Source organism: Xiphophorus hellerii, chromosome 14 (assembly GCF_003331165.1).
Source record: "Xiphophorus hellerii strain 12219 chromosome 14, Xiphophorus_hellerii-4.1, whole genome shotgun sequence".
Taxonomy (NCBI): Eukaryota; Metazoa; Chordata; class Actinopteri; order Cyprinodontiformes; family Poeciliidae; genus Xiphophorus; species Xiphophorus hellerii.
The window spans coordinates 14,241,016-14,253,849 of record NC_045685.1 but is presented as its reverse complement, the minus strand read 5'-3'; the positions used below and the strand labels follow the sequence as shown (position 1 = coordinate 14,253,849).

General features: G+C 35.3%; 1 protein-coding gene and 2 long non-coding RNA genes across 3 annotated transcripts; all 3 read left to right on the top strand.

Moving 5' to 3' along the window:
• The first annotated feature begins 2,498 nt into the window (after positions 1–2,498).
• On the top strand, positions 2,499–5,315 carry LOC116732460 (uncharacterized). Its single transcript, XR_004341795.1, has 3 exons — positions 2,499–3,014; positions 4,943–5,002; positions 5,228–5,315. It is a non-coding gene; the product is annotated as an uncharacterized LOC116732460 (long non-coding RNA).
• Positions 5,316–5,759: 444 nt separating this feature from the next.
• Positions 5,760–6,631, top strand: LOC116732458 (uncharacterized). Its single transcript, XR_004341793.1, has 3 exons — positions 5,760–5,949; positions 6,342–6,403; positions 6,489–6,631. It is a non-coding gene; the product is annotated as an uncharacterized LOC116732458 (long non-coding RNA).
• A 1,305-nt stretch (positions 6,632–7,936) lies between these two features.
• On the top strand, positions 7,937–12,190 carry LOC116733210 (chitinase-like protein PB1E7.04c). Its single transcript, XM_032583991.1, has 8 exons — positions 7,937–8,157; positions 8,275–8,339; positions 8,491–8,669; positions 9,040–9,248; positions 10,144–10,205; positions 10,289–10,437; positions 11,468–11,725; positions 12,153–12,190. The coding sequence occupies exons 1-8, from the start codon at positions 8,128–8,130 to the stop codon at positions 12,188–12,190; spliced, it is 990 nt and encodes a 329-aa protein (XP_032439882.1). The 5' UTR covers positions 7,937–8,127.
• The last annotated feature ends 644 nt before the right edge of the window (positions 12,191–12,834 follow it).

The following is a 12,834-nucleotide window of genomic DNA, read 5'->3' as shown; positions in this document are numbered from 1 at the left end:
ATCAAAACTGTCAGATGATTTATTACCCGCGATAATAACTCAGAAATAGTCCAAATTATAATGTGTTTTTATTTCTTTCCTACTTACGGAAAGTTTCTGTTTATATCGTAGGTTTGTGGCGCCTTTCTATCCTAAAGAAAGATATAAAACTTCAGATATTTCACAAAAAGATACTAACATTCATGGAAATACCTCACATAACCTTATATTAAAGCATAAAGTACGGCGCCAACCGTAAGAAAGGCTTACAGTGTTCAATTATGCTGCATAACTGACCAGTACAGTATTGCGAGGTAACGCAAAAGTATTGCGAGGGAACGCAAAAGTTTTGCGAGGGAACGCAAAAGTATTGCGAGGGAACGCAAAAGTTTTTGCGAGGTAACGCAAAAGTATTGCGAGGGAACGCAAAAGTTTTGCGAGGTAACGCAAAAGTATTGCGAGGGAACGCAAAAGTTTTGCGAGGGAACGCAAAAGTTTTGCGAGGGAACGCAAAAGTATTGCGAGGTAACGCAAAAGAAAAAAAATTCCCCATGTCCCCTAGGGGGCTCCGTAGCACTTTATTCCTATACAAAGTTTAATTATTGTGTTCATTATTTATATATACATATATTTGAAATACTAATGAAGGAATTGCCTGAATGACTGATGAGTGGGTGACACAATTTATGCCAGAATCCTCAATAAATGAATGTTGTGGGATAAAAGAAATGTAGAACTTCTGAAACCTTTGTGATTATTTTGTTTTTCTTTTCAATATCAACATATCAATGAGATCGATTGTTTCTCTATTCAGTATGCTCTTAAGTGTTATGCAAGCTTATTTCCGTGTAACTAATGAAGAAATTTTATTATATACAATATGAACATTAAATTACATTCATATGAGATTATTGCAATATTTATCTTTAGGGTGAAAGATGTGTTAAAGGGCATAAAATGCAATGTAGCTGTTTCCAATAAAGAAATTAATATGTAAAAGTATTGCTTCTATTCTATTCTGAGCAATAAATACACCACTGAGTAGTTACTCATTTTTTTCATACTAAATCTGATGTCTGATTTAAATTTTCAAAAATGCATCTCGCTTTTTCTTTTCAGTTTTTTTTAAAGGAAATTACAAATCACATTAAGCATTTACAAAGACATGCTTTTATTTTAATCATCCCTTCTTGGAATTTATATGAATTCAAGGTCTAAATAAATACAAGTTCTAAGGCATGTTTGTAAAACAATATGGTAGGTCTTGGACGGGCTGACATAGCCCTGAAGTATGGAAGACCAAAAAAATAAAAATGTTTCTAAAACTATGAATGCATTGATAAAATTGATTTATTGTCAACCCTAGTTCTCTCTTTCTTTTTGATACAGAGAAAAAGAAAATTTTCTTTTTATGCTTAAAAATGCACCATAAGTAGTTAAAAAAATAACCTGTGCTCTCCGTAATATGTAACATACATCCTATGAACATCAAATATTTACATCATATTGCAAGAAGTATCATTAAAATTGTTACTTTTCATATGAGCTTGTTAGAATCACCAGATCCACAGTTACATAATTTCATTTGTCATTTTTGTGTCATAATCAAACAGTTCATTTAAAAATGGTCTGATTTCAAACTGCTTTTCCTCCATCATTACACTGTTAATACTTTTAATAATAATTTTACACATCCCTATTAGTCGCGCCAATAAGCTTAAACATTACTGTACTTGACCAGAACTTGCTTTCCTTTCATTTGGTGCATGCCTTAAACAAAAAAGCAGTTTCATGAGACATATCTTAGCAAAAGTAAGCAATTCTTAAAAAAGTACCAATTTCCACAATGTCTCGACTTTTCTTTGGGGCCCTTCATATTGCATATTGAATGTCAACTTCGTGAGCAATCACAGTGTCTGGTAGACTATCTGTTTTAAAATATCAAATTTGTACATAGCATTGTATTTATAAATGACAGACACCAGTGTCCGGGTCCCGGGGGGAAGACGTCTCTAATCCTCATCCTAATCTGCTCATCCAAGCCTATAGCATTTCACAGCGTCCATGTCTTCTACCGGACGCCATAACTTTAATCCATTCATGTTAATTGAAACTTTCTAATTGCGGCTTTTTCTTTGTGATACTTATCCAGTTTTGCTTGGTTTTCCATTTACTTGACTTAGGAAATGTTTCTGTCAGGACTCTGGGTTCTTGGGTTGAGATCCAGTTCAGCACAAATAACAAGTGAAGGTGGAGATTAACCTTTCCTTTCAAACAGGAAGAAACCTAAGGGTTAGTATGAGAGACAGAGAAATTAAAAAAAGAAAATATACAAAGTTAATAATTACAAACAATCCACCAATAGGAAGCAGAAGGAGGATATGTCAGAGTGGGGAAAATCGTTAATATATCTACAAGCAGCAGAAGCTTACAAAAATTACAACCTAATCTACGTGAACTATAAGTGCAGTCAAAAATACACATTTTATGCCCCAAACTTCAAAACTGTGAGTATCTCATAAGCAACGACTGGGAGCTCTATAAGGAAAACCAGAACATTGAATGTGGAGTTTCTGATCCTGAGCAAGCATCAAGTGACAGTGGGGACGACTATCTCAATTTAACAGAAGAAAACCTCCAGCAGTTTGAGTCTGACAGGACAGAAACAAGACATTATAAAACACTGGGCCACATGTCTTTGTATGGAAACTGACCAACCACATCTGATAATGCTAGAGAGAATGACCTGAAGACAATATTCAAATATTTTCAGGTGACTTGCAAGAAACTTGTTTGAATAATGGCCGTAGGGAGAAAGTTATTTTTGTCCAAGTTACATAGTGGGGTATTATATTGGTGCAACTGAGAGTCTGTCCATTGTTTCACTGGATAGAGAAGAATATGAGCAAGGAAGCCGAGTGTCTATTGATTAAGTAATTATTTCCAAATATTTGTTCATCAGTGAGGTCTAGATAATGGAAATACTAGTATAAAGACATTAGCATATGTCAAAAACATTTCAGCTTTCATTTTTGGTGAGTACTTTTGTTCATTTAGTACCACACTGTACGTATTTTTGCCACATTGTATATGTTTAGAACGGCATTGCTTGAGCTTCGATTTTAATGTGTAAACGAGGATATGTAAATCTCCTAGTTGGAAATGCAGAAATGAGCTATTTGTTGTTAATGTTTAATTGATCTTCATCATCTTCGTTTTATTTTTACTCATTTGTAGATTAAATTTAAACATGGTTTAAACACGTTTAACTAGCCATAGTTAACTCTGGACCTGTGAATTATTGCAGAATTGCACAATTCACAGTTTCAGATTGTGTATAATTAACAGGCTGCTGTTAATTATATTTTTCAAGTAATCTAATCTTCTGTTTTTTTTAAGCAAACATCTGCCCGCTCTCACTGCGACCTTTGTTCATAGCTATGCCATGATTCTGGGGTGCTTAGGCTTTCATCTATATTTTTGTATTTTGATCATTTCCTTGTTAATCTGCTTCATGTTTGAGTTTATAAATCATGATAAACGTTTTCTTTTTGGCCCAAATGCTCACACTAAACTCTATGCCCCTCTGTGAGGCCTGTACTCAGTCAAACTGCACATAAGGGTACACAAACACACAAAACTTAGAGTTGTGACAGTATGCATCTGTGTTGTTATGTTATTATGACTTGTTGAATACAAAACTTGCTTTGTATAGTCACACAACTAAAGAATAATGAAACAAAAATAATTTCACCACTTTACATTTGAATCTGCTTTTTAATTCAAAACGTCACATGCAGTGATGAATTGCGGGGGAACCGAAGTCCGGTTGGATGTGGACAGAAACAAAAAATGTAATGTCCAAATTTAGGCAAAGAAGCTAAAGCCTCCAACTAGAAGGTGCTGAAAATTGTATTGTTTTACTTGATAGCCTCCTATGTTGCTCTCTCTTTCCCTAAAAATCTCAAACAAAGACAGGTCCTGTAGTTGTGAAAATGTGAAATTATACGTCTGAATCTACATTTAGAAAATCAAAGTACCAAATAGGATTAGAACAACAGTCTCTCTCAGTCATAAAAATATATTGAGTAATCAAAACTCTAAATTCAGTCAAATGGTTTATAAAACCACAGTAATTATTTTGATAGAGAAAATGAGAACGATTCCATATACCTTAAAGTCTCTTATAATGTGAACTAAATTCTTGTGCAGCTTTAGACTAACTAGTCAGAAAGATTACTCTACAGAAGAACCTCAGTTTATAAGTGAACATTTGTTTTCTCTATATTAGAGTGGTCTATTCAAAGATACCAATTGTATTTTTCATAAGAATGGTTACATAAACATGAGGCATCAATTTATACACCAAGTAGAAGAACATATATTCAAAATCTCATCCACCATGAATGAAGTTCTCATGAATTTCCTTGTTCTTCTTTTAATTTGGAACAGACCAAGCACGAAATTCAAACTTTTTGCACGCATGTTTTGCATGTCATTTGCTTATCTGACTTCAAGGCAAACATGAAAATAATAAATGAAGTATTTCTGTAACAGAGAGACAAAAGCAAAAGGCCTGAACCTCAAACAGCCTTTTGTTTAAGGTATAAATAATACATTTAGTGTGGGCTAACTTTGCAGATGGTTTAAATGTAAATGTTTTTCATAATGAAATCAAGAAAAATCAAGAATGTCTCTTGATGTACATGAGTCTTTCTTTATGTATTTATGACTAAGATTTGTTCCAGGGTTAAATTAGCCATAGTTTTACCAAATAGACAAGTTTGCAAGTACTAGCAAAAGTTTGACATCCAACCTGCCGTATTCAAATGTTGCTGCTAATTTTGCACACTATGTGCTAAGAGGAACTCTTCTATTCTTAAATTAAAATAAATGGAACTAAGGGTCAAGTGTTGGATTTGCAACTTCAGGAAATTAAAGTTTTGAATGTTTGATTTTTCAGATTCCTGTACTGTCACAATGGAGTTTAGATGGATCACATTAATTCTTGTCACTCTAGCAGGTAAAGTATGTCAAGTCAAAGTAAAGTCGTTAAAACCTTTGTTTCAATCTCACAGAAAACCTACAACCGTTTACATTAGTTACACATGTCTTGTTTCTAAGTGGAGTTGGACTCAAACTAAATGGTTTCTGGATGCCTCTGTAATGTGTGACAAAAGTGGGGAGCAGGTGCTCTGGTGTTATTAGCTTTTATATTGTTCTATTTTTCATTCTTCATAACAAGCAGGTCCAGCAAGTACAACTGCAACAGGTCCAAACACACCAGCAACAACGACAACAGGTCCAAATACAACAGCAACAACCGCAAGTCCAAACACAACAGGAACAACCACAACAGGTCCAAACACAACAGCAACAACCGCAACAGGTCCAAACACAACAGGAACAACCACAACAGGTTCAAACACAACAGGAACAACCACAACAGGTCCAAACACAACAGGAACAACCACAACAGGTCCAAACACAACAGCAACAACCACAACAGGTCCAAACACAACAGGAACAACCACAACAGGTTCAAACACAACAGGAACAACCACAACAGGTCCAAACACAACAGGAACAACCACAACAGGTCCAAACACAACAGCAACAACCACAACAGGTCCAAACACAACAGGAACAACCACAACAGGTCCAAACACAACAGCAACAACCGCAACAGGTCCAAACACAACAGGAACAACCACAACAGGTCCAAACACAACAGCAACAACCGCAACAGGTCCAAATACAACAGGAACAACCACAACAGGTCCAAACACAACAGCTCCAAATCCAGCTACAGGTGCTCCAACCACAACAACAGTTGCATTAGCCACAACCACTGCAGCTCCAGCATTAATAAGACAACTAACTTTTAAGTCCAATGAACTATTCACCTCTGATTTGGGAGACCCATCATCATCAGGATTCCAAACACGCTCTGGACACATAATTAATCGTGTATGTTTACATTTATTATTCATATAACAATTTACACTGTACATTTTAAAGATGAATTCTACTACATAAATTACTAATCTGTTGTATGTTGATGAAGGATATTTTGTGTTTCTCTTCAAACTAAAATTATGAATTAAGTTTTCTTCTAAATTAGAAAAAGACATCCTAATCTTAAATGATTATAAATCCTAGTACTTACCTAGAATAGGCCTAATTTTTCTCAAGCATAACAATGTATAATTTAATTTGTTTTCTTTTAAAGAAGTACACAGAATTTCTATATAAACCAATGTAACAAAATGTATTAATTGTACTAATGATTTTAGTAAAAAAAAAATTTGAGAAACATATTTTTAAAAATTGTACACTTAACATTATTTTTCTCCACATAGCTTGACCCACTTTTCAGAAGATCTTTCTCCTCATTCCGAAAGACTGGAGCCATGAGATTCAGGTAATTTCTTTGTAGTTTGCTCAAGAAATTATAAACTTTGTAGGAAGGCACTTGTAGACAATAACTAATGCTGCTACATTTGCAGGGCTGGATCAATAATCAACTCTGTGGACCTTGAATTTGAATCATCATCTACTACTAATGATACACTAATTAAAGAGGTTTTGGCTAATGAGGCTTCAACCATCACAGAATTCAACGTACTAGAAGACACAGTTGCTATTGGTAACACAGGTAAGAAAAAATAAATAGATGTCAGAAAATTCTATATTTATGCAAATAATGAGAGAAAGAAAGCAATGACTGAGCATTTATGAAAAGTAGATAGAGCGACACAAAATTTATGGAAAACTTGTTTGAAAATTAGCTGATTATACAAATTTTTATGAAATTATAGATACTATTAATATAAACCTTAAAAAATTGAGAATTCAATTGTTCTTTTAAACTGTGCATAAATGATAACTACGATAAATGTCACAGATCCTGCAACCACAACAACAGCTCCAACTACAACCACTGCAGCTCCAACCACTGCAGCTCCAACCACAACAACAGCTGCTCCAACCACAACAACAGCAGCTCCAACCACTGCAGCTCCAACCACAACAACAGCAGCTCCAACCACAACAACAGCAGCTCCAACCACAACAACAGCTGCTCCAACCACAACAACAGCAGCTCCAACCACAACAACAGCTGCTCCAACCACAACAACAGCAGCTCCAACCACTGCAGCTCCAACCACAACAACAGCAGCTCCAACCACAACAACAGCAGCTCCAACCACAACAACAGCAGCTCCAACCACAACAACAGCAGCTCCAACCACAACAACAGCTGCTCCAACCACAACAACAGCAGCTCCAACCACTGCAGCTCCAACCACAACAACAGCTGCTCCAACCACAACAACAGCAGCTCCGACCACTGCAGCTCCAACCACAACAACAGCTGCTCCAACCACAACAACAGCAGCTCCAACCACTGCAGCTCCAACCACAACAACAGCTGCTCCAACCACAACAACAGCAGCTCCGACCACTGCAGCTCCAACCACAACAACAGCTGCTCCAACCACAACAACAGCAGCTCGAACCACTGCAGCTCCAACCACAACAACAGCTGCTCCAACCACAACAACCACTGCAGCTCCGACCACTGCAGCTCCAACCACAACAACAGCTGCTCCAACCACAACAACAGCAGCTCGAACCACTGCAGCTCCAACCACAACAACAGCAGCTCCAACCACAACAACAGCAGCTCCAACCACAACAACAGAAGCTCCAACCACAACAACAGCAGCTCCAACCACAACAACAGAGACACCAACCACAACAACAGAGACACCAACCACAACCACTGCAGCTCCAACCACAACAACAGAAGCTCCAACCACAACAACCACTGCAGCTCCAACCACAGCAACAGCAGCTCCAACCACTGCAGCTCCAACCACAACAACAGCAGCTCCAACCACAACCACTGCAGCTCCAATCACAACAACAGAAGCTCCAACCACTGCAGCTCCAACCACAGCAACAGCAGCTCCAACCACAGCAACAGCAGCTCCAACCACAACAACAGAAGCTCCAACCACAGGAGCCCCATTTGTACCCACTACAACTACAACTGAACCTCCTGCTCCAGTGTATGTTCTTGCAGCAACCATTATTGAACCATATGATGAACAGCTTGGAAACAAATCCAGCAAATTGTTTATGGATCTTGAGAAAAAAGTCAAAGAAACTGTAAGTACCAAACAGACATGTCTATTTTATATTTGCAAAGATTCAGTAAACATCTATTTTGAATGATTCAAATTTATTCTTCTTTCTTATGGTTGCATTCAATGTTATTTCCTACAGTATGACTTAATCTACAAAAAGAAGTTTGGAATCCTCTTCATTCGTAGTTTTGTCATTGCATTTAGGTAAGATTTAAATTGTACTTCTTCTCTTTCTACAAGCATATTTGTGATCTGAATGATGATTTATGTTATTTGATGAAAAATAGCCAAAATATTATAGGTTTTTTATTTTCTGTTTTTTTCTTAACTTGCTTTATTTATGGTTATGTTGCAGAATTTCCACACAATCTGCACGATTGACTACTACTGAAGCAGAAGTGGGATTGGAGTTTAGTAAAACTACAACTTCTGAAAATCTCCCAAAGAATGAAGTTGTACAAGAAACCTTACGCGAGGCGATAAACAGCACCACTTTCAACGTTACATTCATTCCTAACACCATTAATATAATAAGTAAGTAAAAACATTTCTAACACTATGCAAAAACATAAACATGTGGCCTGTTTTGAAGCATTATTCTTTGTACCTTCAATCAGTCTGACTGTTTAGTTTTGATGAAACACAAAAGGGACTTTTTAAAAACACCAAAATGTTAAATTTCAGAGTTTCAACGTTATTCTTTGACATTTCAAGTTTTTGCAAAAAAATAATTGTTCTGAGTCTTACTAGGAAAAAAAACGAACAGAAAACACAATTTTCTAATTTGAAATATGTGCTGAATTATGTTACATTGGATTTGATTTAACATGAACCAATTTTTAAAAACAATCTTTCTGACTAAAACATCTTTTTGTGTTGTATTTTTATCCTTTATTTCTGGCAGACTCTCCTTTGACAACCACAGCTCCCAGTACAAATTCTAGCATTACTGCTATCACTGCAAACACTACAACTACACCAACCACACCTACAACTGTGGAGTCAACAATAAGAAGGCGACTGACTTTTCGGACTGAGGAGACCTTCACAACTGATTTACTGAACCTGTCTTCGACAGCATTTAGGAATCGAGCTGCACTTTTAAAGTCCAATGTAAGTGTTGTTTTGCCTGGCAGTTGAATATTTGTATCATTATTTTTTACAGGAAATTGCCTGTAAATTTAACAGTTTTTGGGGTCATAACCTTTAAATTTTACAAAAGGACAACCAGGAAAAATATATTTTCAGAAAATAAAAATTTTATTTATACATGAAGAGGCCAATTTAGGCTGTGAAGATCCAGTATTGCTGCAACATTCGTAATCCAAATTTTGATTCGATTCTCATTTTCTAATTTTCTTTAAATGGGTAGATTTAAGTAAAACAAAACAATAAATAAAATAGCAAAAATATTTAAACTATGATTAGAACTGTCCATCCACTAACTTATACACTAATACAGAAATCATGAACAGATTAAACTCTCTTTTGTTCAGTTTTCTTTCTTCAGATAGGTTTTTTATTCAGCATGTAGCAGCTTAATTTAATTTCAGTAAAATCTCTCACAGATTCAAAAACATCACGTTCTGCTCCATAACCTTTTGGCATAAATGGAAGATTATTAAAAAATAAAAAGCATTGAGCCAGAACACATTTTATCAAACTACAAAAATATAATGAGCATGGGGGGAAAAAACTACAAAAAAACTAAAGCAAAAATAGTGTGGATATAAATGGTTTCCTTCTAAAGCTTATTCAGACATTCAGACGTCACATCCTTGAGAAATAGTTTGCAATAGTTTAGCATTTGTCAGAAGGTGAAGATTCCTCTCATCTATGATATATATATATATATATGTGGGGGGGGGGGGGCGTGCATGCATGCGTGCGTGTAACAGATGGTTTAGTTTTAATAATACGAATATTTCAAACTTTGTGCTTAGTTTTGAATTTTTAACTTTAAAATTAACCATTTACAAAAACCTTACATCTGTCTTTCTGCGTGCAGCTTGAACCATTCTACAGGAATGTGTTTCCTTCATTGCGTAACTTCACTGTGATTTCATTCAGGTATGATTTGCAAAGAAATTCTGATTATTGTTAAATACTGTATATATGTGCACCGATTAACTGATATTTTCTTATGCTTGCAGCAATGGGTCAATTGTCAACAACATTGATCTTAAATTTGCAACAGCATCCGCTCCTAATGAGACCCAAATTGTGGACGTTTTGGTCAAAGCAGTTTCAAACATCACAGTTTTTGTTATCGACAAAGGTTCGATTGTCGTGGATGTCACATGTAAGCCAAATTACATTCACATAAAAGAAAATATATTATGTAAATGATGCAAAGTTTGCTCAATCTCAGAGAAGTTTGATAAAATAATGTCCTGTGTCTCTTATTTGTTACCTTTGAGTCAAACTATTATTTTATGTATTTTGATGTTTGCTGGAAACCTGCAATAATGAATTAAAGAATTTGTAATTAATCAAGATGCATCATATTTGTACTTTGTAGGTACAAATATGACTTTATTCCAATTCCAAATTATTGGAATTGGAATAAGGTGATATTCCAACTTATTTCAATCATGACTAAATCCACACATAGAAAAATGAGTTTTGAATTATGACTATATACAATTTGTATCCTGCACTTTATATTTTATATTTATATTTACATTCATATTTTATACTGTATTTTATTTTTATTCTGGAGTAACCTCACAACATTGAAAGCTCAAAACACTGTCCTGAGCCGTATGCAACGAAATTTAGTTCTATACACCCTGTGCATGCAAAATGACAATAAAGTCAGTCTAAGTCTAAGTCTAAGTTGTACTTGGATTTAGAGGAAGAACAAATGTTATGGCTTTTATGAAGGGGTTCATCCAACCATTGCAATTCAGATGCAGTGAAAATAAAAATGTCTTTGTGCTACTAAGTGGTCAAGATGTTTTTGGTGCATGGAGTTGGGGGCCAGCAGCAGCCGATTTCGATTCATAGTTACAAGAGGCCCTAAAACAAGTCATTCTGAAAGGAGCAGAACTGACCAAACTGAAATCTCATCATGCAAGAATGATTTTGTACAGAAAAATGTAATGAGAATGTTTTGTACAGCCATAGACCTGTCCTAACCTGTTCAAAGAAGCATAATAGGACATAATAAGAAGTGCATTGACCTCTGACTCCAAGAAAGCTAGAAAAAAACTGTATTGCTCATTCTGGTGTGAAATGGCTGAAAATATCTTGGTAATACAAAGTGACCTATGTACAATGTCAGACTTGCTGACTTTTATAATTTTCTTCTCACCTCTTTGTGTTTTTAGATCCTGAAAATGCCAAAGGCTTCAGAGCATCCAGTCAAGATGAGACCAGCATCACTCTGCAGTGGAATAAAATAAACAACAAAATCAGCTTTGTTCTCCAGTTTAATGGCACAGAGACATTCATCAGTGCACCAGAAGGAGATGGACCAGTAAACTACACAGTGTCATCTCTCAGTCCTGGAACCAATTACACATTCACTCTATTCTCTGTGTTTGACAACATAAGAAGTAGAGGAGTACAGCTTACAGCTGCCACTGGTAAGATGTTTAATACCTATGTAGTATTAATGCATATAAGTACAGTTTTGTATTTGGCACCAGTAATATACATGCAACAATTGAATCTTAAATGTTGCTAAAGATTTTATATTTGTTTGAAATTATGTCAGAAATGACCCAGTTGTTCCAACTTATTCCAGAGACCAGATATTATTTGGGATGACTTAAATATTCAAAAAGCTTTATTTAAAAAATATATTAAAGAAACCTCTGTTTTCACAACCCAAAAAAACTAATTTTGGTATTAAATACAAAAAAATTAATCTACCACAAAAGGGAAGTTCAGGTTTAATACAAAATGACATAACTGTAAAAAAAACTTCTTGTATTTTCTTTCTTTTCATACATTTGAAATAACACTGTAATGCATAAGAATAAACTGCTTCCCATCATGTTGTGTTTTTAGCTTCTAAAAATGCATATGCCTCCATATTTTACATCTAATGAATAGTGGACTAATACTAATGTAGATGGAAGACAGCTAAGCCTTGGAGAAATGAGACTGATGAACCATCTTAAAATGGTTAACTCATACTCAATTTGTTCTCAACAAATTGTACAAATGATATAATCTATAACCAGATCCCTAAAATGTATTTTACCACTAGTAAGCCATTAGCAAAACCCTGAATATAATAGGAAAAGTAGAAAAACTGCATATGCCAAACAGTTTCCTGAACTGAACTCATATATTTAGTGAATATTTATCTAAGCAGTTTGCAAGTGATCCAATAGAGTATAAAGGCCAAGCAGAGCAAAGAAAGCCTCAAGCAAAATGTTATGGTGTATGCAGAGCTCCATACACAAGTATGCAGTCAGAATAGTTAAAGTGGTGATAATAACAGGACCAAAGTACAAGGTTTCTCTAGTTAAATATCAAGTAATAGACGTGAAAGTTTGGCACAGCGACACCCTCCTCCTCCTGCAGTTTAGTTTTCTGAAGATAGATTATTTTATTTTCCAATAACTGTGACTTTCACATGTGTAAAATAGTTGATACTTTTAAAAGTGTGGTTAGTTATGTCTAAGGCTCACTCTTATTGATGTTGAACAGATAGCCTAAACCACCTCAGAAATTATTAAGAAAC

Excerpts from the sequence above, each read along its gene's own strand:
- LOC116733210 (XM_032583991.1), top strand. The coding sequence starts at position 8,128 with ATGGATCTTGAGAAAAAAGTCAAAGAAACT. Across the intron at positions 9,249-10,143 it reads CTGCACTTTTAAAGTCCAAT|CTTGAACCATTCTACAGGAA; the intron begins GTAAGTGTTGTT and ends TTCTGCGTGCAG. Across the intron at positions 11,726-12,152 it reads ACAGCTTACAGCTGCCACTG|CTTCTAAAAATGCATATGCC; the intron begins GTAAGATGTTTA and ends TTGTGTTTTTAG.